General features: G+C 53.3%; 10 protein-coding genes across 10 annotated transcripts; 5 read left to right on the top strand and 5 right to left on the bottom strand.

Annotated features, from left to right (window-relative positions):
* Positions 1-2,102: 2,102 nt before the first annotated feature.
* On the top strand, positions 2,103-2,938 carry CPAR01_04499 (uncharacterized protein; the record flags this gene model as incomplete). Its single annotated transcript, XM_060488779.1, has 2 exons — positions 2,103-2,216; positions 2,303-2,938. The coding sequence occupies 2 exons, from the start codon at positions 2,103-2,105 to the stop codon at positions 2,936-2,938; spliced, it is 750 nt and encodes a 249-aa protein (XP_060352985.1).
* A 374-nt stretch (positions 2,939-3,312) lies between these two features.
* On the bottom strand, positions 3,313-5,289 carry CPAR01_04498 (uncharacterized protein; the record flags this gene model as incomplete). Its single annotated transcript, XM_060488778.1, has 1 exon — positions 3,313-5,289. The coding sequence occupies one exon, from the start codon at positions 5,287-5,289 to the stop codon at positions 3,313-3,315; it is 1,977 nt and encodes a 658-aa protein (XP_060352984.1).
* A 764-nt stretch (positions 5,290-6,053) lies between these two features.
* Positions 6,054-6,947, bottom strand: CPAR01_04497 (uncharacterized protein; the record flags this gene model as incomplete). Its single annotated transcript, XM_060488777.1, has 1 exon — positions 6,054-6,947. One exon carries the CDS (start codon positions 6,945-6,947, stop codon positions 6,054-6,056), a length of 894 nt encoding a protein of 297 aa, XP_060352983.1.
* A 549-nt stretch (positions 6,948-7,496) lies between these two features.
* CPAR01_04496 (aldo/keto reductase) lies at positions 7,497-8,674 on the bottom strand (the record flags this gene model as incomplete). The annotated part of the gene is made up of 3 exons (XM_060488776.1): positions 7,497-8,073; positions 8,146-8,499; positions 8,565-8,674. 3 exons carry the CDS (start codon positions 8,672-8,674, stop codon positions 7,497-7,499), a joined length of 1,041 nt encoding a protein of 346 aa, XP_060352982.1.
* Positions 8,675-9,656: 982 nt separating this feature from the next.
* On the top strand, positions 9,657-10,517 carry CPAR01_04495 (uncharacterized protein; the record flags this gene model as incomplete). Its single annotated transcript, XM_060488775.1, has 1 exon — positions 9,657-10,517. The coding sequence occupies one exon, from the start codon at positions 9,657-9,659 to the stop codon at positions 10,515-10,517; it is 861 nt and encodes a 286-aa protein (XP_060352981.1).
* A 538-nt stretch (positions 10,518-11,055) lies between these two features.
* On the bottom strand, positions 11,056-13,894 carry CPAR01_04494 (SNF2 family domain-containing protein; the record flags this gene model as incomplete). Its single annotated transcript, XM_060488774.1, has 4 exons — positions 11,056-11,167; positions 11,223-12,922; positions 12,979-13,292; positions 13,387-13,894. The coding sequence occupies 4 exons, from the start codon at positions 13,892-13,894 to the stop codon at positions 11,056-11,058; spliced, it is 2,634 nt and encodes an 877-aa protein (XP_060352980.1).
* Positions 13,895-15,015: 1,121 nt separating this feature from the next.
* On the top strand, positions 15,016-16,239 carry CPAR01_04493 (methionyl-tRNA synthetase; the record flags this gene model as incomplete). The annotated part of the gene is made up of 1 exon (XM_060488773.1): positions 15,016-16,239. One exon carries the CDS (start codon positions 15,016-15,018, stop codon positions 16,237-16,239), a length of 1,224 nt encoding a protein of 407 aa, XP_060352979.1.
* A 403-nt stretch (positions 16,240-16,642) lies between these two features.
* CPAR01_04492 (uncharacterized protein) lies at positions 16,643-16,942 on the top strand (the record flags this gene model as incomplete). The annotated part of the gene is made up of 1 exon (XM_060488772.1): positions 16,643-16,942. The coding sequence occupies one exon, from the start codon at positions 16,643-16,645 to the stop codon at positions 16,940-16,942; it is 300 nt and encodes a 99-aa protein (XP_060352978.1).
* A 380-nt stretch (positions 16,943-17,322) lies between these two features.
* Positions 17,323-19,464, bottom strand: CPAR01_04491 (uncharacterized protein; the record flags this gene model as incomplete). Its single annotated transcript, XM_060488771.1, has 1 exon — positions 17,323-19,464. The coding sequence occupies one exon, from the start codon at positions 19,462-19,464 to the stop codon at positions 17,323-17,325; it is 2,142 nt and encodes a 713-aa protein (XP_060352977.1).
* Positions 19,465-20,233: 769 nt separating this feature from the next.
* On the top strand, positions 20,234-23,851 carry CPAR01_04490 (uncharacterized protein; the record flags this gene model as incomplete). Its single annotated transcript, XM_060488770.1, has 10 exons — positions 20,234-21,345; positions 21,397-21,467; positions 21,662-21,742; positions 21,818-21,897; positions 21,966-22,009; positions 22,065-22,172; positions 22,239-22,569; positions 22,622-23,156; positions 23,233-23,384; positions 23,474-23,851. 10 exons carry the CDS (start codon positions 20,234-20,236, stop codon positions 23,849-23,851), a joined length of 2,892 nt encoding a protein of 963 aa, XP_060352976.1.
* Positions 23,852-24,018: the final 167 nt, after the last annotated feature.

Raw genomic sequence — 24,018 nt, 5'->3', positions numbered from 1 at the left:
AACAGGCAGACTATCTGCTCGGATAAACCACCAGCGTGCTGACAAAAGTTTGACGATGAGGCTCTCTTGGGCGTCGGTGGGGAAAATTGGGCGGACAAGCAGTCTCTTTCGGGAAGGGATGCGGCGCCGAAGCCCTAGAAGGCTCGTCTGGCGCCGGTCCGGATTTCCCGAGCGACGGTAGGCCTCAGCTAAACGATAACGCAGTCAGGGGTTCCAAGGCACCAACAAGAGTGCTTGATAATTGCTTCAAAATTGCCAACATATCCGAGCGTGGGCCGGACTCGAGAACAAGAACGGGCAGGGCCCTTCCAAGCGGGAAGAGTGGCGATGGATTCGTCCGTGTTACTGTCCCGGCTCCGAACGCTGATCAAGACGAGGGTCGGTTGCCACGTGTGATGATCGATGTTAAACCTCTGGCGATGGTGAGAATGAACCAAAAAGCTCCACTTCAGTGTGGGAGAAGATGGAAGATCCAAGAGGAGAAGACCACGTCAGGGCCACTGCCTTTACTGCTGCAGCTGAAGTTCCAAAGAAGGCGACTGCGGCCGAACAGGCGGATCTGGGCGGCCCAATCCCGCTACGAGGGGTTTTGGGATCTGAACGAGGGTCGAGGATGGCAGTGGGGTACTCCCGTAGGTCTGTACTCGCAGGAAGGGCTAGAGCGGTTGGGCGGCGCCGCGGCGGATGCTCACTGCAGTACCCTTGCAATTTTGGGCTTGTGTGTCTCTCTTCCTTCTTTCTGTTCCTTCGTATTGCGCTGTTGACTCTTGTTGTATGAATCAACGTGCTTCCTTAGCGGCCTTTGAGCAGCGAGTTGGAGAATATGCAGTGATTCGTCATCATGACACGAAGATAAATCAGTTTGATCGTGAGGTTCCGAATTGGGCCTATCTGTTGCTCTCTGGGCCCGGTCCCGAGTATCACGGAGGAAGAAGATGAGAGCGTGAGGGACTGCGGCCATGCGGCGGCCGCCACGGAACAGGAATCTAGATCGTTGCTTTGAACGATTGGACAGTCCTCTGACATAATCCTCCGGATGGTCGGTGGAGCTTCCAGGTGACGGAACGGCAATGCAATAATGAACTCTAGATGGGACGACAGGGCCGGCCCAACCCGCTCGAGACAGCAGTTCAGAAGTTCAAAGTCCAGGGACCTTTGGCTCGAGTGGTTGGGTTAGGCGACGCGGAGAAGGAAAAGAAGAGTGAGGAGAGATCTGCAGCTGTAGGGTTGCAGCCGTTGAGGAGCAGAAGTCCCCTTTCCCTAGTAGATGAGGTGACACAGATCTCTCAGGGCCGATTAGCTAAGGTGATGTCTCAGGTGAGAACGAGGCCGAGGGACGTCAATACCTGTGACCTGTCGCACTTGTTCGAATGGCCATCTCATTGACGCGCTATTGGCGTGACAGAGCGGACTGAGCGCCGATTGGCGAGAACGAGAATTTTGTTGCTTCCCTTGTACTCATAATGTATCCGCCCATTTCTAGCTTGGCGCGGTCATGGATATTTGGTAGCACAAAAAGTAAAAATAACGAGCATATGTGGAGAGTCCAGATTCATCCAACATTGCAGTGCCACCTCTTCACATATTAGACCACTACGCTCCGGACCCGCCTGGAATTGGCCAGCCCGGAGGGTTCAGCTGGTCAAGGCAAGGAACAACCTCAGCTCTTATGCATCCTGGCCTTTTCACTTATCGCCCAGCCTTACGTAGGGCGCATTACCTTATCTTAATCCCATCGCGCCCTGGGGGCCTGGACAGCTGGGCTCCTCCATGACCCTGGTAGACGGCTCGGAGGACCCGGGCTGGAAGTGGGTCTTCTTCCGGGGATAAGTGGAGTTCCAGGCCTAGCGCACGGTGGAGCTCTGCCCGGTTCCCCGATCGAGGCGGTACGTACTCCTTTGCTATCAGCACCTGGCCCCTGTCGTCAAAAAAGCCCGAGCTTCAGGTACAATCCCACCGAAGCGGGCCGGCTACTTCCGTGCGCAACCCCGCGGCGCCGTCGCACCACCAAACTGGACGCGTCTTTCGAGTAGGGCGATTTGCAGCTTCAAACCTCGACGGGGGCTTGCTGCAGCGACAGGTGTTGTTTGCGAAAACTAACGATGGCTTTGCCTCTCCCCTCGGGTCTCGTACCCACCGAAGTGGCTTTTCTGTGCGAGATGGAGCTCGTCACAATCGTCCCCCGTCAGCGGCTGGAAAGCATCGATCTTCTCAGCGTAAGAACGGAGCAGCAGCCCCTTCCACTTTACCCCGCGACGCGTCGCGGATAGATTCTTTTGCTAACTCTCGATGCTTTTCCCAGGGTGCAACTCCAGCCTTGCGACCCCCGGCACGTGCCAACTTACCTCTTTGGCTGGCACTCCTCCTCAAGAAGCAACGACGAGCAAACATTGTTCCACCCCAGTGGCTCCATCCAACCTCCCTCGCCAAGATTGTCCATCAAGAAACTACACTCAACCCCGATGCCTTCTCTGCTCCCCCGCCACCTCCTGCGCGCGGCGATGCAAGAGGCAATGCCCGTCGACTAGGCGCGACCCTCGACGAAACCCTGTCACCACCGTTCCTGCCCTCATGTACAGCCGACGCGCCCCCGAATGCGCTCCCCTACCACTGGTTCGAGCTCGCCGAGGTCCTGCTGGCACACGCATCCGACGATATACCATCAACTTCCGAGGTAAGGTCTCTCCTCAAGGACCTTCAGGAGGTGCGATCTGCCAAGATGCGCAAGAGTACACAGGACCTGTCCGACGGTGTAGGCGGTGTCATGAGTTTACGGGGAGTTGGAGCGATGGAGCTGGCTGAGAGCCGCGGCTTCTTCCTGGGCGTCATAGAGGGCGTGCGGAAGATTGGCGCCAGTGCGGAAGCCAGTAGGCGTGAGGAAGAGGAGGAACGAGGCAGTGGGGACGGCGATTATGACGAAGACGAAGATATGCTATGATACCCAGCGTTTCCAACGCCAATACAACAAAGAAAAGTTGCGCGCGTGCGCGGATTGCTTCTACCATGTCCATCGTACGAACTGGACATGGGGAGAAATCATGTTGGTCCAAGCTATGCTGATTACCCTAGTGCCTCAAGGAATACGCTCCTGATCCTGTCATCTGCCCATCAAAGGACGCCCGTCCACGAGCCCGGCAAGCACTCTTGATAGAGGAGGAATCACCAGGTGGTAAGGTACGCGTGCATGATCCAAATTCTTGCTAGCTCAGTAATGCTTAAGTAGGGCAATGTCAATTCGAACAAAATCTACGGCTCTAAAGATCATACCAATCAAACATCTTGTTGCATGTCTAAATCTCCTTCACGTTCCCCTTATAACAGTCTCGTCTTCTTCGCAGGCTTCTCTACTGTTTCGTCAAGCGAGCTGCTTGGTCTTTTTGCTGTTGCCCGCTTGTCTGAAGCCTTAGGTTGTGACTCCCGGGGGCTTGGGTAAGGACATATTTGGCGATATTGGGTCCGAGGGAACTCGTTTCTCACCGTCGGCACCGCAGCCCTGCGCGAGTTCTCTCTTTGTCGCTTCTGTGGCCTGGCTTCGTCGTCTGCGGCGGCATCTTCAGGCCTTCCCCTCTTCCCAGTAGCATTCTTCCTCTTCGTTGCCGCAGAGCCGTTTCCACGTCCTATTGACGAGCCCTTGTTGCTGCTACTCGACTGCCCGTTCTTACTTCCCTGGGCTGTAGAGCCTTGCCCGCCATTCGAGCCTGGCGGCTGCTTCTGTCCCCCAGCAGATGGGTCCGGAGAGCGACTGGGCGAACGATCGTTCCGAGGGAAGACCGGTGAGACACCGCCCGGCGTGGACTTCCTCGAAAGCTCCGACTCGCTGCCTTGTCCGCGGCCCATCTCAGGCTGGCCCTCGGTTTCATCGGGTTCAAATATCGTGTAGTCGGGGAGGTGGACCTCAGAATCATCGTCGTTGTTATCATTGTCCTCATAGGCACCTCCGACGCTGCCACTTTGGGTATCATAACGATCGTCGCCGTCATCCTCGCTTCCATCATACTCTCCTCTCCAGTCGGGATCTCCGCCAACCGAGCTTGGATAGTCCTCCAAGTTGAGAGTATCATCTCCATTGTTGAAGGTCTGGTCTGGGTCAGGCCTCTCATGAACTAACATTTCTGTTTCGTCATCGCTGCCATAGTGGACGATAGTGGGTTGATGCGGTTCATCGTCTTGTTGAGAGTCTTCGCTCCGTGGCTCAAGGGGAACCTCGCTACTCTCCGATTCTTCGCTGCCTACTTGAATCGGGTCCTCGTTCTTCGACCCCTTTCTCTCTTGAGGTGTCTTTGAGGGGGTGGACATTTGCTCAGAGTCTCCTCCGACCGACCCGGGAGTTGATCTTCTCGACCGCGTGGCTTCGTCTGGTGTGCCATGGTCGCTATCCTGTGGACCCTCTGGGTCACTGCCTTCACTTCTTTGAGAGTTGTCGGTCTGCTCCTCATTGTCGTCACGGCTGGCGTCATCTTCGGGCTCTTCAGGCTCGGAGCTCTCTTCAGGCGCTTCGGGATCGCTGTCGGATTCGTCTGCAGATGGACCAACGGGAGAGTCCGAACCATTGCTGTCTTGGCTCTCTGTAACTGGTGACGTCTGTGGTTTTGTTGCTTTTATATTGATCTTGATTTTGGTTGGTCTTCCATTCGGAAGGGGCGTTCTCGTAGGACGTTTTGGCGGCGTGGGATCCGATGAAGGACCTGCAGTATCATCACCAGATTCATTATCTGATTCCGTCTCAGGTTCCTCGACAGATTCATCGCCTGATCCAGCTTCAGGTTCATCGCCAGATTCATCGCCAGATCTAGCCTGAGATTCTTCTTCAGATTCATCACCTGACTCAACCTCAGGTTCTTCACCAGATTCGTTGTTAGGTTCATCGCCAGATTCACCGCCAGATTCATCATCAGGTTTGGTCCCAGGCTCACCACCGGATCCGTCATCAGATTCATCTCCAGAGTCAGCATCATGGGGAGAAGGCATTGGTGGCAGGACAGGAGCAGTGGGCGGCGGCGGCGGCGGCGGCGGAGCAGGTGGTCCAGGAGGAGGCGGGGGAGGCGGCGGACCAGTTAGTACAGCAGGAGGCGCCGCCGTCTGCTGTCCCCCTCGACGCTGGCGCACCGGGCGCACCAAGACATGGTTGCCTTGGGCGTCGTATGCCTCTCCTCTATCAGTGAGTCCTTGCCAGAGGTTGGGCTGCTGTTGTTGATTCCGAGTCTGTCCACGAGTCTGTCGAGGAGTATATCCTGCAGGGGGAAGCCAGGACTTCGGAGAGGCGGTGCCTTTGCCTTTCTTGGGGGGCATCTTGTTGGGTGCTAATGTACGTCAGCGCCGAAGCGTAAGTAATAGATGGAGATTGTACGCGAAAGGGGAGGAAGATTCTATTGAATTCAATTGGAGGTTGAAACTGGTGTTGGAAATTTGATTGGAAACTTGGTTGAAGATGTAACGAGGTCTGGGTGAGTTGTTTGATTTAGGTGATGGAATGTGCTGGTGATGGGTTCTTGTGAGTCGAATATACGGCATCTTCTCTAGAATACCGAAGTCATACATATACCAAAGTCAAGGCTCTCGGTCAGTCTTGTCGGCCATTGTGCTATTACTTCAATTCTTTCGGCTTTCATGTTTTCTGAGTCTTTGACAGGTGACCTGTCTTGTCTTGCTCACAAGGTTCTTTGAGTCTTGTGTCTTTCATGCGTTTGTCTGGACTTGGGCAGCATTGTTGCTAAGCAAAAGTCAGGCGAGATCAAAGGTCTTTCATCATATGACAATGAAAACAACAGATGTTCGCTCAGACGTAGTGGCTGTCTGGGTGTCTTCAGTAAGTCTACTTCAATTGACTTGATTGCTTATGAGTCCCTGGCGCGTCATGAGATGTGATTGACGGACTTCGGCCGAGTCAATTCGTCCAAGTTGACAACACAGCCCGGCCTCACGACTTAGAATAGATGTTGTAGGTCTTCGAGCAGGTCTTCGACACCAATCCATTCAGGGAAAAATGTCATTTGAGAATCAATATGAAGGGTTTTCTAGAAGACTCATGATCCTATGCTAATACAACTTCATACCTATGAGACGGGAAAGATTTCATCTTCTCTTACATCCATGATGACCATATGCCCAGGCGCATGCCCCATTACCGTACCCTTGATATCGGCTCTCATCACAGCCTCTTGTGGCGTGACCCCGCACCCCCAGAAGACGGGCACATACTCCTCATCGTCATGCCCGAACAGAGTTTTCCCGTCCATCTGCAGCGCTGGATCGCCCCAGTGAGGCTTCGTGATATCCGTTACCCCGATCCTCTCCGCCCCATCCCATCCCCACGCGATCGGCTCCCCATGTGTCGCCACAAAAGGCCTGGTGATATCTCTCACTTTCTCAATCTCCGACACCTTGTACGGCCTCATGGAAACTACATATGTTGCCCCCTTGAAGACACCGGCCGCGCAGAGTGGGATGTTGGTACGATACATGGGCACGTTGCGGTCATGCGTCATGTGTCGCGGCGTGAGTCCAGACTCGTTGAGAGCCCTCTCGAAGCTGAAGGAGCATCCGATCAAGAAGCCTACATGGTCACCATCAAGCCACTTGTCTTCCACGTTTACTGGTTCCCAAACGCCGTTGACTGGGACGTGCTTGCTATCCTCATAGACACGGTATCGTGGCGAGTCGTGGCGTAGGTCGATGTTTGTGGCCACGGGTAGGATCTTCTCGCCGTCTGGTGATCTGACATAGGACTTGAGCTTATCGAAGTCTCCTGGACTTGATGACTCTGCTAGGAGGGGGCAAGGTACTGGGTTGCGGTGGCAGAGAAGACGGAAGTCATCGGCGTAGCGTCGTGGAAGAACGATGAGGTTCGCTTGGAGATACGTCGGGGCTTGACCGGCTGTGGTTGAGGTGAAGGTACCGGAGCGGCACGCTAGTCGAGCATCCTCGCCCGTCTTGTAGATAGTAGCCATGGCTGATGTTATGAGGGGATTGCGGAAGAGTTGGATCTTCCTTCAAGTGCGATATCAAGAGGACCTATGGTGAGGTTTAGTAGCAATCTCATGGAGCAACAATCGGCTCAAGTTGTATCACCAAACTGATAAGACGAACTTCTACACCAACTGATTGACGGGCCCAAGCGCGCATACGCCGACCATTTTACTTATCAACCGGCGTGTCGGTGACCCACTCCGATCTCCGAACGCAAGCCGGCATCGGCCTTCTTCTCCGAGGGGAACTCACAGAATCTGCATTCGCATATTAGCAGCATTCATGATATGAGAGAGTTTCAACACAACCATTCGGCCACATGCTATATGCTACAATCTAGCTATACGAGGCTGCGAGAAAGGTTGCTTTATCTCACTTTTGATCACTGACCTTAACCCTCTTCCCCAGATTTCGGGGCCTCGGACGCTGGGGCCGGGGACCCACGCCGACTCCCGAGACATCCCCGCCCCCATCATCACCATCCGCTTCCGTCATCACTTCCATCGAAGGCATCGAGGCATCCTCATTCCTCAGAGAGCAGGCGAATCAGAATAGTTGCCAAAAGCCGCACTTCGATCACCCTGCACATCCGCAGCATCAACCATAGCCCGCAACTCCCTTTCCTCCTCCTTGCCCAACACAACCTTCAAAGCCCCCATATTCTCCTCCAAATACTGAATCTTCTTCGTCCCCGGGATCGGCACCACATCCTCGCCCTGTGCAAGCAACCAAGCAAGCGTAAGCTGCCCCGCAGAGCAACCGTGCTTCTCGCGTCCTACGGCGGCGAAGTCCTCCACGAGCTGCGTGTTCTTCTTGAAATTGTCGCCCGTGTACCGTGGCAATTGGCGGCGGAAGTCGCCCTCTTCAAAGTCGTCCGCCGACTTGTAACGGCCCGTCATGATGCCGCGGCCGAGCGGCGAGTAGGCAAAGGTCGTGACGCCGAGTTCGCGGCATGTCTTGAGCAGGTCTGTGCCGGCGGAGCCTTCGATCTCGAGAGACCAGGGGTTGTATTCTACCTGCACGGCTGAGATGGGGTGGATGGCGTAGGCGCGGCGGAGGGTGGTTGAAGAGCACTCAGAGATGCCAAAGGCCTTCACCTTGCCCTCGCTTCGCGTAAGTTGTCAGCAATCTGGAGCTGCCGGGACATGACGTTTAGTTACTGTCCAATCTCACACTCACTTCTTCAGCTTAACCATCTCCTCAATCGTCTTCTCGATGGGCGTGGTCTCATCCAGGCGGTGGATGTAGTACAAATCAATACTCTCGATGCCTAGTCTCTTCAAGCTGCGCTCGCACGCCTCGCGGCAGTACTCAGGCGAGCTGTCAATCCTGATGCTAAAGGTCCCGTCGTTCCTGATCTCCCCGCGCAAGCCAAACTTGGTCGCCAGGAAAATGTCGGCGCGGCGCTCGGCGTGCAGCGCGAACCACTTGCCAATGATGTTCTCGTTGTCGCCGTAGGCGTCGGCCGTGTCCCAGTTTGTGGCGCCGAGCTCCCAGGCGCGATCGAGGAATGCGAGACGCTCTTCGTCGGATCTGTGGAAGCATTGGAATCAATTTGAGACGTCTCTTCTGCAACTGGCTGATCAAAGGTCACGAACCCAGGCTTGCCGTAAGCCACGCTGAGGCCCATCAGTCCTACGCCGAGGGCGGTGATCTCGGGGCCGGCCTCACCAAGGCGGCGGGCGGGGAGGCTTGCTGGAGGTGCCATTCTGAGATCCTCGGCGAAGCTATTTGCTGGTAAAATTGTCGAGTTTGTATGGTACTTGATCTGATGAGAGCGTTGAGATTACTTCAGAACAAGACCTCTTCACCATCGAGAGTGAGGGTCGTTTATATAGCGCATGGCTATCTCGCGAGAATTGCTCGCTTGAGTTCTCGTCCTTGGCGTCGAAGCAACGATCTCCAGACTCGTAGCTGCACGATCCCTGAGATCGATAGCTAAACTCCGGAAACTTGGTCTGGTCACTGGCATCATGCACAGACTTCGATCGCACAACGGCATGAAATAGGACCCCGTGTCAAAGGCGACGACTCGTACATAGTCAAGCGGAAGCTTCCAACTGCCTCGGCATCGAATTAGACTTGAACGTACTGAGACTAGTCAACGAATCAGCGGCTCAAGTAGACCGTGAAGAAGCAGGTTTGGTGGTGCTGACCCGCGATTGATACTTATATCCGGGCGTGCGGGTGGTGCGGCCGCTTCGGCCGCTCCATTCTCATAACTCCAGTGACATCTCCCTCGACCAACTTTCTCGTCAATCGGTTCGGTGGGTTGCCAGATGTGGGTATCTTCCGACAGAGATTTTCCGAATGAGGCTTTGTCCACGCACTGCCGAAGCCTGGGTTGCGCTTCAGACTATTGTAAGGTACACAATCATCTCTTGATCGAGGGCAGAAAAGCGGCCACCTTAGAGAACCTGGGTCGTGATGCTTTGTCTGGCTGGCGCTGATACCATGGTCGAACACCAAGGAGATTCAAGAATGAATCTAATAGCTGGATGCTTTGTCAAGTAACACTTCATAAACATTGGTTCGATCTGCAATTCGAGGAGCACATATCCCTGCAGCTTGCTCTCTCCAACAACCTCATCACATCTCTACGCAAAAACCAGACTCTGTACCACACCCAAAGCCATCTGGCACATCCGATCAACCCATAATCTCTTAGCGAGACGTCAGGTAAAACAACCATGACAGCCTCAACAAGCCCCTTCTATCTAGCCATCCGAACAATGTGGCCACCAATTTCACTCGCCGCAATCTTCACCCTCTTCATCACCCCCCTCGAAAAGGTCTTCTACCGTGCAGACCTCTCCATCGCATACCACATCTTGGCCGCAGCCTCAATCTACCTCACCCTCATTCTCAACGCCGTCATCGTAATGACGCCTCTCAAGACCAATTTCCAAAAGATCAAGAAGAACGAACAGGTCTTCTCGCAGATAGGTATCTTTAACCGCTGGCTCGTCGAGGGCTACCTCCACAGCCTCTTCTTCTTCCCCAATCTCTTCGATCCTATCATCGTATGCTGCGTACTTTTCGCTGACAATAGGTACCTCGACAACCTCGCCCATCTCTACGGCTTCGTGGTGGGCATGCTGCATGCGCCGCTGCTGCTGAGCCTGGCTGTTCATCTCGTCGTCCACCTTGTCTTCCTCATCCTCCGGTGGATTGTCGCAAAGACGTCGTGGCTCGTATGGACGGTCTCGGATTACATGCCCCAACACCCCTGCGAATCAACCCAGAAAATCCTCCTTGCTCTACACGTTTGGCTCGAAGAGCTCCCCGACGAGACTGCGGCTGCGATCGACCGCAAATTCTTCCGCACTGAGTGGTTCTTCCTTCAGCTGGCCGCCAGCTTTGCTCGTACTAGTTTGCTCTGTATGCTCTACACCATGATCGTTGACACGTTCCGTCCGTGCTTGCAGCGTCTTGTCGTCCATATCACTGCGGAGGTGCTGTTGCATATCGGAGACTTCATTTTCGAAGTGGGTCGTTGGATTGAGGGCCTCGTGGTGAGGCAGACTATTTGGGAGGATATGAACTTGTGAGAGTCTGAGTATGCCCGCAGCATTGTTCACACTATGCAACGTTTTCTTCTTTCGCGCTTTTTGTTTCATTCGTAGCTTCTGGTGTGCACACATTTCGCGAGGCCAGAGATCCCAGAAGAATGAACAAAATACTAGTGTTATTTCAAGCTATCTTAAGCAAATCGTCTGACCAATCCTGGGGTATCAAACGCTAAAAGTACAAGAATGGGGGAACCGGTGGCCACCAGAGAATAGGCAAATCCGGTCCAGAATACATGATATGTAAGGATGGCCGTCTATTCTAGCAAAAAAATTGATCCGTGGCCTACTTTTGGCCTTTGTAAATAACATCCTCGTCTCTCGCTACCATCATCCAGCATCATCTGCTGAAGCTTCTTTGTACAATCCTTCACAGGATCATGCTATTCCCCGCGGTGTTGGGTTCAATCGACATAAGCGTATGGCAGCAATGGACACGCCATGCCAGGTGAGTCTCTGTCTTGAGTCTCCATCTTGCCGGTATAAGTTGGAAACAGGGGATATGGTAGCCTGCACAACATTAAGCGGCCGACTGTCCGGCAATGGTGATGCCGTCGGAGCTAGTCTCGATGACCTTGTAGCCGTCGGCGTTCGCGGTGCCCTCGGCCGCCTTGGAGTAGGCCTCGTCGCTTCTGCAGAACATGTTAGAGATATTCAAATCTCGATAAAGGCCACTGATAAACTTACCTGTTGCATAGAACATCGAGATCCTTGTCACTGAGGACCTCGTGGTCACCGGAGTACTTGAAAATCTGACCATCCTTCAGCAGCAGAGACTTGAGCGTCTCGCCGTCAAGGTCTTCCTTCAGGTCAATCTTCTGGCCCATCGTCTTAAAGGATCCCTTCTTGATGATCAACTTCTCGAGACGACGCTTGGCGTCAGCGCTCATGAGAAGCTCCTCCTCAACGGTGCCCTTGGTGGCGAGACGGTAGACAATGACGGGGCGAGTCTGGCCGATTCGATGGCAGCGGTCCTGCGCCTGGAGATCCTGCTGCGGGTTCCAGTCACTATCGAAGAGAATCACAGTATCGGCACTCGCTAGGTTGATGCCCTGGCCACCGGCGCGCGTGGAAAGCAGGAAGATCTTGAACTCGGGGTTCTCGTTGAACTCCTTGATCTGGTCGCGGCGACTTTCCTGAGAGACAGATCCGTCCAATCGGCAGGCCTTCCATCTCCGAAGCTCGCAGTAGTCTTGAAGGATATCAAGTTGAGTCTTGAACTGGGAGAAGATCAAGACCTTGTGACCCTTGCTGAACAAGGCAGGAAGCAGACGATCAAGCATCAACATCTTGCCGGATGATGTGACAATGCTCTCGTCAACGGGAGGACTACCCTCGTATCCCCAAGGATCGAAGAAGTTGTGCGGAGAGTTGCACACAAGGCGAAGCTGCATGATGGGGTTTCCAAGCTTCTTGGTTGACATCTCCTTCTTCGCCTGCTCGAGAATGTTGACCTGGTGTTGTTCCTCAGGGGAAAGAGCGGGGGCAGAATCATCGTCATTCTGGTCGGCCTCCTCTGCCTCTCGAGCAAGCTTGGCCTCGAACTCATCATCGGAGAGCTTATCCTCGTCGTCAGGATCGGAATCAACATAGCGTCGACGGCCACGGGTGACCCGGCCTCGTGTAGTGGTCGAAGGTGTCGATTGTCTCGATGACTTGGCACTCTTGGACTGTGGTGTTTCGAGAGTGGGTGCTTCCTTGCGCTTGGAGCCAGCCCGAGAGGATGCCTTCGATGAGGCTTTTGATGTTGCTTTGGTGGCTTCTTGGGGCTTGGAAGATGAGCTTCTAGCCCGGTTCATCATTGCCGAGAACGCATTGGGTTTCTTAGTCTCCGGAGCTGCCTCACCCTTAGTCTTTCGAGGGCTGCTTCGGATCGGAATCTCGAGCTTCTTGGCAGAGATTTTCTCCTTCTTGACAGGAGGAGCGATGGCACTGAGACGGTCGATGACCATCTTCTCCAAGAAGGCGCGAGTATCGACATCCTTGTCGTTGATGGCATTGTACATATCGGTTTGCTCTTTTGTCATTGGCGCAAAGAGGACGTATTCGCGCTTCTTGGGAAGATGCGCGGCGACGTCGGCCTTGACGCGACGAAGAAGGAGCGGCTGGAGGATGACGTGAATCTTCTTGATGAGCTCCTGATTCTCGCGATCGGCAATGAACTCCTGCGCGCCCTCTTCGTCCTGGAGGTCGTCAAAGTCAAACCATGCCTCAAAAGCCTCGTAGCTCTTGAAGATCATAGGCAGTAGGAAATGAAGAAGAGCCCAAAGCTCTTTCAGGTTGTTCTGCAGGGGTGTTCCTGTGATGAGCATACGAGTAGCTGATGCAAAAGTCTCCAGCTCTTGGAAAAGCTTGGACTCGAAATTCTTCATGCGGTGGCCTTCGTCCTAAGCAATGTGAGCAAGCGGGTTTGATAACCAGGGTGTCAGGCAATAATACTTACAATGATGATGAAAGCCCAGTTGAACTTGCTCAAAGTAGCCCTTTCTCTTAGGACCATCTCGTAAGATGTGCACACCACAGGGAACTTCTTGGTGGGGTTGCCGTTCTTCATATTTGGCGTCAAGTGTTTCCTCTTGATTTCCGCGCGCTTCTGAGCGTCTCCATGAAAGAGAACGACAGGAAGGGAAGGACACCACTTCTCAAATTCGTCCATCCAGTTCGAAAGGGTACTCAAAGGTGCAACGATGAGATGAGGGCCAAGGTAGTTTTCCTCTCTCAAATTGGCAATCAACGAGATGGTCTGAACCGTCTTGCCTGAACATGGTTAGTATTCGACTCTCTGAAGTATCCTCGTACATGAAAGGAAGAAGAGTGTAAGTTGTGCAAATGATGAGGCAGAAAGACTTACCAAGACCCATCTCATCAGCGAGAATACCAGATAAGCCCTGAAGGCACACTTCCCGCATCCAAGTAAGTCCTTCCAACTGGTAATCTCTCATGGTGCCACCCTTCATGATTTTGGGTTGAGCAGTGAGGGACAGGCTGTGGTCACCCAAGGCTTCGCCCTCCAAGCTTGTGCCAACCCGACCCATTGCTTGAGTCTTTTCCATGAGCATCTTGCTGAACGCCTGAGACTTCTTGAGCAGCTCATCCAGCTCCTTGGCCAACTTGAGCTTCTCCTCTTTAGAGAGCTCATTCTTGCGCTTCCTGCGGTTCTTGAGATTCTGGGACTTTTGTGCTGCTTTGTCTTTCTTGTTGTTGTCTGCTTTGGCCCTTGCCTCTTCCTTCATGATTAGAGCGAACTCAGAATCCATGGGCTCAACACTCTCATCCCGAGGTGGTGAGGAAGGTGCACTGGTGTCGAACCGCTGGATAGCGGACATGACGGACTCCACGTCCGACGTTGATGAGCTCATATCGATCGCAGCTCAGACCAGATCCGGGAGATAGTAGCAAAATTATGAGGTCGTGATTTTTCTAGAAGTTGATAACTCCTCAGGGGCCTCGATTTCGTCCTCGACTTTGTGAGTGAGTGGGAATACTCCGTCAGTGGTGATGGAATTCGGGAGAGAAAAAAGTGATCCAAATCGATGATGCAAGGGGAGACGCTAAATTTGGCAGTGAAGGTCTGTGCCTCCAAGGCTCAAAAATATCGAAATATTGAGATTGAGGCAGAAAAAGATGCTAGAAAAGGAAGGTGGCGATGTAATGCTGTGTAATTTGAGGTGAGGTTTCCTTCCAGTATAAAAATAGTGAGGTTCCTGAGATAATTGCGTGAGGGTGTGGTGGCAAGGGGAAAATAGGAAGCAGGAACGAGCGGGCTTCAGCTGCCAAAGGGCGCGCGATCGCGGGGCGACAGGGGAAATGGCAGGGGCGCGACGCGAAGAGAAAGCGCTAGCACGTGATGTCGTGTCGCTTTCAATTAAAGCCCCGGTTCTTCTTTCCTTTTTTTCTCTTTTTCTTTCAGGCAGCCGTCGTCATGAAGTCAGTCGGGGATCGGAAGGAGATCGGGGTCCCAGCGATGCAATTTAGACCCTTGTCTTGCATATTTCTCTTCTTGCATAAAATAATGCCACTCGAAGGAAATGAATGCAGTATGATGAGTTGCGGTGAGTTCGACTAGGCCCAAATCTCAAGGAACAATTGCATATTGCAGCCAGGGGAGTTAAATAGAAACAGGCCAAAGCCAAGAGTGTAATGACGGAATGAGATGAGCCGTATTCTCTTGATGGACAGTTATCTGCATCATTTGAAATACCTTGAATGTAGGTGATCAAACAGTCTCCAGAGAACGCTCACCTTCGCACACCGAACAGTCGTCTCGGTCAGCCCTCACCGATTACTGAGAGCTTCAGCCTGAGGCATCCAATCGAGGTGAACTGCGTGGAGGGGCAATCCTCCCACCACACCGTTGCTGCCACCTACCCCGCAGAGCCACACAGGTAAAAATTCCACCTCAGACTCACACCTGATGCTTTCTTCACTACGCGCTATCCGACCCAGCTCACGCAGCATCTCCCCGTTCCGATTCGCAAGAATGGCCTCCAACACCACCTACACTGCCAACGAGGAGACCGAGATCCAGCAATGGCTCACCACTGCCACTCGTCTCCAACAGTCTAAGCCCGACGAGGCCTCCCCTATCCTCGATACCCTCAACTCTCACCTGAGCACTCGCACCACCCTTCTCGGCACCAAGCCCAGCAAGGCCGACACCGCTCTCTACTCCGCCGTCCGTCCCCTCGTCGCCTCCTGGTCCCCCGAGCAGCGCACCGGCGAGAAGGGCTACCCCAATATCGTCCGCCACCTTGACTTCGTCCAGAACTTTCCCGCCTTCGCCGCCGATGTCAAGGCCGACGATAAGGTCAAGGTTGACCTCGACGAGGTCCTCTACGTGAAGCCCCCCGTCGATGCCAAGGCCGAGAAAGAGCGTCTCAAGAAGGAGAAGGCCGCTGCCGCCGCCGCCGGTGGCGCTGCTGCTGGTGACAAGGCCCTGCCCGACCGCACCAAGGAGCCGAAGAAGGATAAGAGCGCTGGCGAGAAGGTCAAGGAGGTTGTCGCCGAGGCCAAGGACAAGGTCAAGGCCGCTGTCGGTGCCGGTGAGGGCCAGCCCAAGAAGGAGAAGAAGGCCAAGGCCCCCAAGCCCCAGAAGGCTGCTCCTGCTGCTGCCCCTCTCTCCCCTGCCCTCATCGACCTCCGTGTCGGCCACATCCTCAAGGCCATCAAGCACCCCGAGGCCGACTCCCTCTACGTCTCCACCATTGCCGTCGGCGACGAGCCCAATGATGACACCACCGAGTATGAGGGCCAAGTTTGCCGCACCGTCTGCTCTGGCCTCAACGGCCTCGTGCCCCTCGAGTCTATGCAAGGCCGCAAGGTCGTCGTCGTCTGCAACCTGAAGCCCGTCAAGATGCGCGGCATCAAGTCGTGCGCTATGGTTCTTGCCGCTTCTCCCAAACTTAAGGAAGGCGAGGTCGACGATCACAAGGGACCTGTCGAGCTCGTCACTCCCCCCGCTGATGCCAAGGCAGGTGAGCGTATCAACTTTGAGGGCTGGGAAGGTGAACCCGAGGGTGTCCTGAACCCCAAGAAGAAGATCTGGGAGACCTTCCAGCCTGGCTTCACCACCACCGACGACTTGGCCGTTGCCTTTGATGCTGGTGTTGTTGAAGCGCTTGGAAAGCAGGGTCTTGGCAAGCTCAAGACCAAGTCTGGCGGTCTTTGCACTGTTCCCAGCTTGAAGGATGCCGTTGTGCGGTAAAAATTCTTTTATTGTTGTTCAAGTCATGATAAACAAAAGTCCTCGCAGCCATGTTCTGCTGAACCATCTAAAATAGAACAAGATTCCATGATGCACCTATGTTATTGCACCTATGTTGTTCTCCCAGCATCTATGCAGCCTGTCCGCCCACGCCTTTTGCCATGTGACGCTGCCTAAATACTATGATCCCGACCCTTCCCTTCCAGTAGAATGTGCTGGCTGACTACATAAAGAACTGAGGTATTCGTCACAGGCTACATCATGAGACCTCTCTTTTTTCTGGCTCCTTCCCACTCCTGCCTTGACGTTCTTGGTCGCATCTCAATTCTTCCCCTCTTCAAACTCAACATTCGACTTTCACCGGGATATATTTCAGCCTCCATAACCACGCCCAGAATAGACTATGCCTCCCACCTATTCACACAATGAAGCTACCCTGAGAGGCGTCCTTCTCACCCTCATACTCGCCAACCTCGTCTGGATCGCAAGCATGCTCGGCTCCATCTACGAGGAAGACATGGAGTGGGATCCCTACACCGGCCTTCCCATGTCCAACGACAACGGCGATGCCCAAGGTCGGACGGGGACATCTGTTGCCACACGAGCTCGCCCGAAACCTACACTTGATAATTTCCTCATCTCTGCAAGGATCGGCACGCCTCGCCTTATCAAACTTGCCGTCCGCGCCTTCTTTGGCTCTTGAGCTACGAGTGGACGAAGATGTCATGAAGAGAGCAGCGGAATGGGACAGCGAACTCAGGAGCATAGCGCCCAACGAGGATAAGGGCAGAGTCATCAGCGAGACAATCCCAGGCCGAACATCTTCGAAGAATGGAAAGTGCGGCTCCAGGGGGCATTGGGTGGTTCTTTCCACGAGCATGAGATACCCAAGGAAGCAACTCATAAATCAGCGTCACGAAATCAAGAACTCAACTGCCTTTTCGCATAATCCTCGATACCCATTATTATGAACATGTGCTTTGTACATTGCAATAACTTTTGTATGACCTCTATTCTAGGGTATGACCACAAACACGCCTCGAATCAAACACCAATGCGCGAGAACAAAGAAATGACCCGCAATCATCTCTTGCCAGCCTTGCTCGCCGCCTTCTTCTTCACCGACGCAACAAGCCGGCTCAACTCCTCATCATCGTCGCCGCCGCCAACCTTCTTGGCCTTCTTCGCCTTCTTGCCCTCCCTCTCCACAGGCACATCCTCCACGTCCCCGCCAGCCTTTCTCTTCTTGCGACCCTCCTCCAACAACTTCTGCATCGCCTCCGTGCCCTTGAACTTGGGGTTGCTGGGATCAATAGCGAACTCGTGGCTATCAAAGACGGCCTTGAAACGATCGTCGCCGACATCCATCTTGAAGTCCTCCTGCAGACCGAGCTTCTCGCCGTCGGCAGCCGCCTTCTTGGCCAACCGCTTCGCGGCCTTGCCCTTCTTCTTCTTGGCCTTCTCCGCCTTCATAATCTCATTCATGTCAAAGTGATCCAGGTGCTCCGCCCCATCCACGTTGTCGTCCGCCATCAGGAGCTCCAGCTGCTTCTTGTGCTCCGCCTTCTCCTTCTCCTCGGCCTCGCGCGCCGCGCGCTTCGCGAGACGCTCCTCCTTGCGGACGGAAGTCTTGGTCTTGACCGGCTCGTCGGTCGTGAAGAAGGGGTCGTCGAAGCCGAGGTCCTCCGCGCTGTCGTCCGCGACCTCGACCTCCTCGGCCTCCTCGGCGACGGGGGCGCCGGTCTTGCCCTCGCGTCTGGCGCGCGCGGCAATACGCTTGGCCTCCTTGCGCTCGCGTTCCTTGCGCTGGTACTTTTCGATCGTCGTCTCCTCCTCCTCGGGCTTCTTGTTCTTCTTGCTCTCCGTCAGAGCGGGCGTGAATGTAATCTCCATCTCACCGACGGGGGCGTTCTTGGATGACTTCTTCTCCTCCTCGGCGCCGAGGCCAAGAGCCTCTCGCATCTTCTGACGGGCGAGCTCCTTCTTGGAAAGCTTGGGCTTCTCGGCCGCTTCCTCCTCATCCTCGGCCTCTTCCTCATCGTCGAATCCCGCAAACTCCTCGCCGGAGTCTTCGCTGTCGCTGGCCAGGTAGGCCTTCAGGTCGTTCTCCTCAATCTGCGAACGACTTCCGGTGAAGGCGCGGTTGATGGAAGCCTTGCGGGCGGCATCATCGGGGTTGACGTCCCAGGTGAGCTTAACCTTGGAGTGCTGCAAAGCGTCGGTAGTGAACTCAACAGGCTTGTATCCCTCCGGCAACTTGTCGCATTCGTCTCTAGGCTCGTCGTCGAATGTGGTATCGTCGGGTACAAATCGCAAGTCGAGGAAGTTTGAAGAAGACGCGTATTCCGTGCCGTCGGTCGCCTCGTAGAGCTTCTGCGCTGTCGCCTTGTCAGAGACGGTCATGACAGCGTAGAAGTACCGCAGCCGATCCAGCTGGTACTTGCGCAGCGCGTCGTGGTCGAAGTCGTCGGCGTCACCCTCCTCCAACAGCTCCTTCTTGATCGCCTCGTCTTCCTCCTCGCTGTCCTCGCTCTCCTCTTCAGAGTCATCCTTCTTGAAAATGTCCTTAGGGGGTCCTTCCAGCTCCTCGCGCTGCATGCGCTCCTTGCCGAACTCGCTTGGGTAGACTGCAACCTTTTCGATGCGCCCGCCAGTTGAAGGCAAGAAGCTGTGAAAAAGAGCAAACAGATCGGCCGACTTGATGTTGTCCCAATCCAGGTTCACAATTGCTATCCGGTTCGTGACCTCGCCCTCCTCGACCTGTGCCTCTTCATCGCGCAGACGAGACACGGAAGCCTTGGGGTCAGCGACAGCCGTTTCTTCCTCGTCGGACTCGTCATCTTCAGATTCGGACTCCGACTCGGACTCGGAGAAGCCGCCGCCGCGAGCAGGGTCGTACTTGGCATCCGCCTTTGCCAGCTCGCGCTGGACAACATCGTCGGCCTCGACCTCGATGTCCTCACCCTCGTCTGAGTCTTCTTCGTCGTCCTCTGCCTCGTATAGGTTCTTCAGCGCCTTCTTCTTGTTGTCGGACTTGACTTTGCGGCCGTATCGGTCAACTTTTGGGCCGGATGTGAAGGATTCGTCCTTTAGTGCATGCGCGAAACGCTTGTCGATCTTGGTTTTGGTGTGCTTCTTCGAGGGAAGTCGGAACCGAGGGTCGGTCTCGAAGTTTGCGAAACGAGAGTCGGCGGCCTTGCCATTTTTGCCAGATTTGGAAGACATGGCGGCGGTGTTGAATTGGCAGTGGTGGAAAACGCCTAAATTTGCTGTCGCTAGTGCTTTGAGAAATGCCATCCAGGCGTGGGGTCGATGAAAATTTAGTGGGGCCTATATTCTGCCACTAGGGCGGTGAAATGCTATCGGTGAGACTCACCGAGTATTTTTTCCTCACCGAGACACCGAGGTAAGCCGCTCAGCATCTTGAGGTTATTCCCAAATTTGGAAACAGTGGGGTAGGCTTTCCATGGCATTGGTTCTTTCCCCAGGCAAGAGAATCACTTCAAAAGAGCGACCTCCTTCCCTCAATTATTCTGAGCTCTTTCCTATTGCCAGCCTGATCTGTTGCCGCCCTCCCAATGCTCCCAAGTCTATATAATGGACTCCTCTTCACTCACTCAACCTTGCCTCTCACTTCCCTCCTTCACACCAACTCACCGGTCTCACATTCCGCGCGCTTCAGAGATCAATCAAATCATTACATGGCTTCTCTTACTTACCCTCATCTATAACTCCACTCACTTTGCTTGAGGCATCCAAGTTGTTCAGTCCAAGCAACTCTTACTTGACTCAACTACAACAACACATCACAGAGCTTCATATCCCATCTCTCTTTCCTTGATCTCAACGAAAAGTAATTTGACTACTTGTTCTTTTCTTCTTTTTCACTGCAGCGACACTCTCGCATTTTTTGGTCAATGACCTAGTCTGGCCACACGATCGAACGAATGAGTCTCTTCATTTAAGAGTCTTAGAACATACTGCACAAGCCGTCATGGATCCTTCCGAAGAGAATGACTGGGGCATTGCAGAATCAGACAGAGAAGCATCGCAGTCATCGCACACTACACTGGGCCGTGACGTCGATTTCGCAGCCTCTGATCAGCACGACGGGGATCTATTCGTCAAACAAGAGGGATATACAGACAGATTCGTACTCGATGCACCAGGTTCAGACTGCGAGTCAGGCTACGAGTCGCTTAGCGATAGCGAGTACTCCGATGATGGCTCTGAGTCGGAGATGAGAGAAGAGGGTCACCAGGTTACACCGAAACCGACGACGAACCTCAAACCCCAGAAGAGGAAGAGGGCCCCAAGACGAAAGAATGCCAGAGATTACGTCGAGAGAGTGGTAAACGATAAGATTCTAAGAAGCCTAAGAAATGAGGTACGAAAGGAACTCGCCAAGAAGAGGCCGATCAGTCATGAACTTTTAGACATTGTGCCTCCGAAGGCCAAAAGACCGAGAAGAACGAGGGAGATGAACTCAAACGCAATGCCGACGACCAGTCACCCCCCTGAAGCGTCTCAGGATGCTATCAAGGCTCCTTCAATTTGTTTACCTCTTAGTAAAATGACAAAGGTTTCGAGCGCAGCGAGGCAAAGAGACATTTCTCAGAGGAAGAATACTGGAAACGACAATCGCCGGAGTGGCACCCAGGGTCGGGACGTCAACGAGGGTAGGAAAGTCTTCGGGCATGGCATGATCGAGTCCTACACAGATTTGGCGAACAACAGCCGCCGCTACGGCCTTAAGGGCATGGTCAAGAGCACAAAGCTTATTGAGTGGCAATTAACGCCAGCTGCGTGGATGGTGAAACGGGAAAATGGTCTCGCACCGCCGTACGGCGGTGTTCTGGCCGACCAGATGGGCATGGGAAAGACGATGGTGTCCTTGGCGTGCATCGTCGGCAACCCTCCTACGAACGCCTCATCGGACGGGTTTTCTGGGGCGACCTTGATCATCGCACCCAAAGAGGTGGTTGCGAGGCAGTGGCAGCAAGAGATTTCCGCTCATGTGGAATGCATCGGCCCTAAGGAGGTTTACTATTATAAACGCAAGATTCATGCAGCCTCTGGTGGCGACATCTCGCGTTACAAGATCGTGTAAGTCACGACTTCCCTGCATTCTTAGCCTTGCTGACACTTAGTCACCAGCATCACAACCTACCAGGAGTTGGTGCTCAGCCTTCCTTCTGATCAAGTCATGAGGAAACTCAAGAAAGACTGTGAAGAAGGGGAAGATTTTGAAAAGGCTTTTAGAGAAGTAGCCGGCGAAGTTTTCTCGGTCAGGTGGTACAGGGTCATCTTAGATGAGGCCCATGAAATCAAGAACACAAACACGAAGGCTATGTTCTATCTTCCACGGCTCCATGCCGTCAATCATTTGAAATTTGTATACTAATGATACAATGCATAAAAGTCTTCAATGCTTGCAACTTTTTAACGACCAAAAACATATGGCTTCTCAGCGCAACGCCTTTGATTGACAAAGCAGATAAAGGTTTGAGGCGATCGCAACTCCACCGTTCCATTTATGCCCTGTAACATAAGATGATCCCGCTGACGCATGGCGCAGAAACGTTTTCTATCGTCAAGACGCTCCGAGTTGAGAACATGAAGACGAAAGAAGACTTCAAAGCCGCGTTTCCGGAATCGGTGAGTAATTGCAATATCTATACGTTGTGAAATCATCTAGAGGTACTAATTTGTGGTACTACCCAAAGTCAACTCAACTTGACGCCCTGATGTACGTCTGCACCTACAGACGGTGAGTAGTTTACAGCAATATAATCGGCGCAGATATCAGATAATAACTTTCGCAGGACTGAAAAAGATGAGTTCCTCGGCGAGCCAATCCTTAGGAACATGGCGCCCTTCAAAACTGAAGTCAGATGGGTTGAGCTATCCAAGCAAGAAAGGTTGGCCTACGAGTAAGTCAGAAGCCTACCTAAAAGGAACAACATCTTCGAGTTCACAACACCTAACGCTGCTTGCAGTCTGATGACAGAAGCTTACGGTAAGTCTGAGGATAAGGAAATCAGCAAGAAACTCAAAAGCATTCGTACGACTCGCCAGAGACAGTTCATTTCACACCCCTATGGCATCGAGAAAGGCCTCAGGACGGAGCTCGCACCTGAACTACTAGAACATATGTTCAACAGTCTGGGAGTCTTCAGCGACGGCGTGGCCGGGGATGGTGTCCCAATGGGACAACAACTTTCCCTACGATCTCTAATTCGTTACACACATAACGAGGCTACGATGAGCTTCAACAAGTGTGGCATTTGTGGAATAGGGAGCATTGAAGAACCACAGATCATCGACACAGTGAGTTGCTTCACCGTTTGCTCTCTGTGTGAAACCTCTGATATACTAATAGTTTGTTCCTCAGTGCAACCACGTTTTCTGCCGCGACTGTCTTCGAGACACATGGCAATTCAAAGCAAAGGAGGGCGTCTGCCAACAAAAGGGCTGCAAAACCGACTACGATAAGGAGGTTGATGTCAGAATGGTCATGACCCTCGCCACCAAGGAGGCTGAATGCGACAGACTGGATGAGACCGAGGCCGCAGCAGACCCATCATCGTCAGCCCAGACTCTGTCTTCTGGTAGAGGATTGAAAAGAAAGAAAACTGTTGGCAAGCCTTCGCAGGTGGCAAGAGAAAGGCAAATGAGGGCATTCATCAACAAGAAGTACGGGGCTGATTTCAATGGCGTGCTCCCAAAACTTGCAGACGAAGGCATTTCCTTCATCAAGCAAGGAATGCGAGAGAACGAAGGCAAGATGCCTCTCGGCACCAAGCTCACTGTGGCAATGAACCTGATCGTTCAGTACCAGCAAGAGCGAATCAAAGTTTGGGACAAGAATGATATAAACCAGAGAAGATACGAGATCCAGAGCCCAAAAACCATCGGTAAGTCCCTACTAAGCCACTCCCCGAGTTGGGTTCCTCTCGAATAATGAGTTTTGGCAGGCTGACATCATGACAGTCTTCCACGAGTTCACCAAGACTGCCGTAGCTTTGGGTATAGCTTTGAACGCCAAGGATATTACATTTGTCTACCTCAATGGGGGCTTGACAGAGACTCAGAAGAAGAAAGCCATCGATGCCTTCCAGGAGAACAAAGATATCAAAGTCTTGGTAAGCGCCTCTGCAATTTGATCTGCTCAGCCTGCCCGCAACATCATACATGTTACGTACTGACATGATCGTGCTAACTCACTTTCCAGATCGCATCCTTCAGAATCGGCGGTCAAGCTTTGAATCTTACTTGCGCAAGCAAGATCATCCGCATCGACTCGTGGTGGAACGAGTCGGCTGAGAAGCAGGCCGACGGCCGAGTCCACCGCGTCGGCCAGATGCAAGTTGCGTCGTCGGTTGACATAAAGGTCAAGGATACCGTCGATGATCGCATCTGCGAATTGCAGGCCGCGAAGTCCGAAAAGATTGATCATTGCCTCCAAGATGACGGTCATAGCATCCAGCTCTTTAGCGAGCTTGAACTCATCAAGTTGACAGCTCCACAGCGATACAAGGAGCTGGTCGAGTTGCAGCTTGGCGTTATCAGAGAAGAAGATGCTGCGGAGAGAATTTGGGTCCCGAGCTGAGACTTGGGCGTAGAGGGGTTGACTACAATTCTTCCATCTTTCGGTCGTTGACGAAATGGGCTCATACATCATTGGCATCACGGAGTTTCTGATTTTCATTATCTTGCACTAATTCCCGATATATTTACACATTTCATAGAGCAATTCCCATAGACACTGCGTCAGAC

Source organism: Colletotrichum paranaense (genome assembly GCF_030867605.1).
Source record: "Colletotrichum paranaense strain IMI 384185 chromosome Unknown Scaffold_3.1, whole genome shotgun sequence".
Classification (NCBI taxonomy): Eukaryota; Fungi; Ascomycota; class Sordariomycetes; order Glomerellales; family Glomerellaceae; genus Colletotrichum; species Colletotrichum paranaense.
This window is presented reverse-complemented; position numbering and strand designations above follow the sequence as displayed.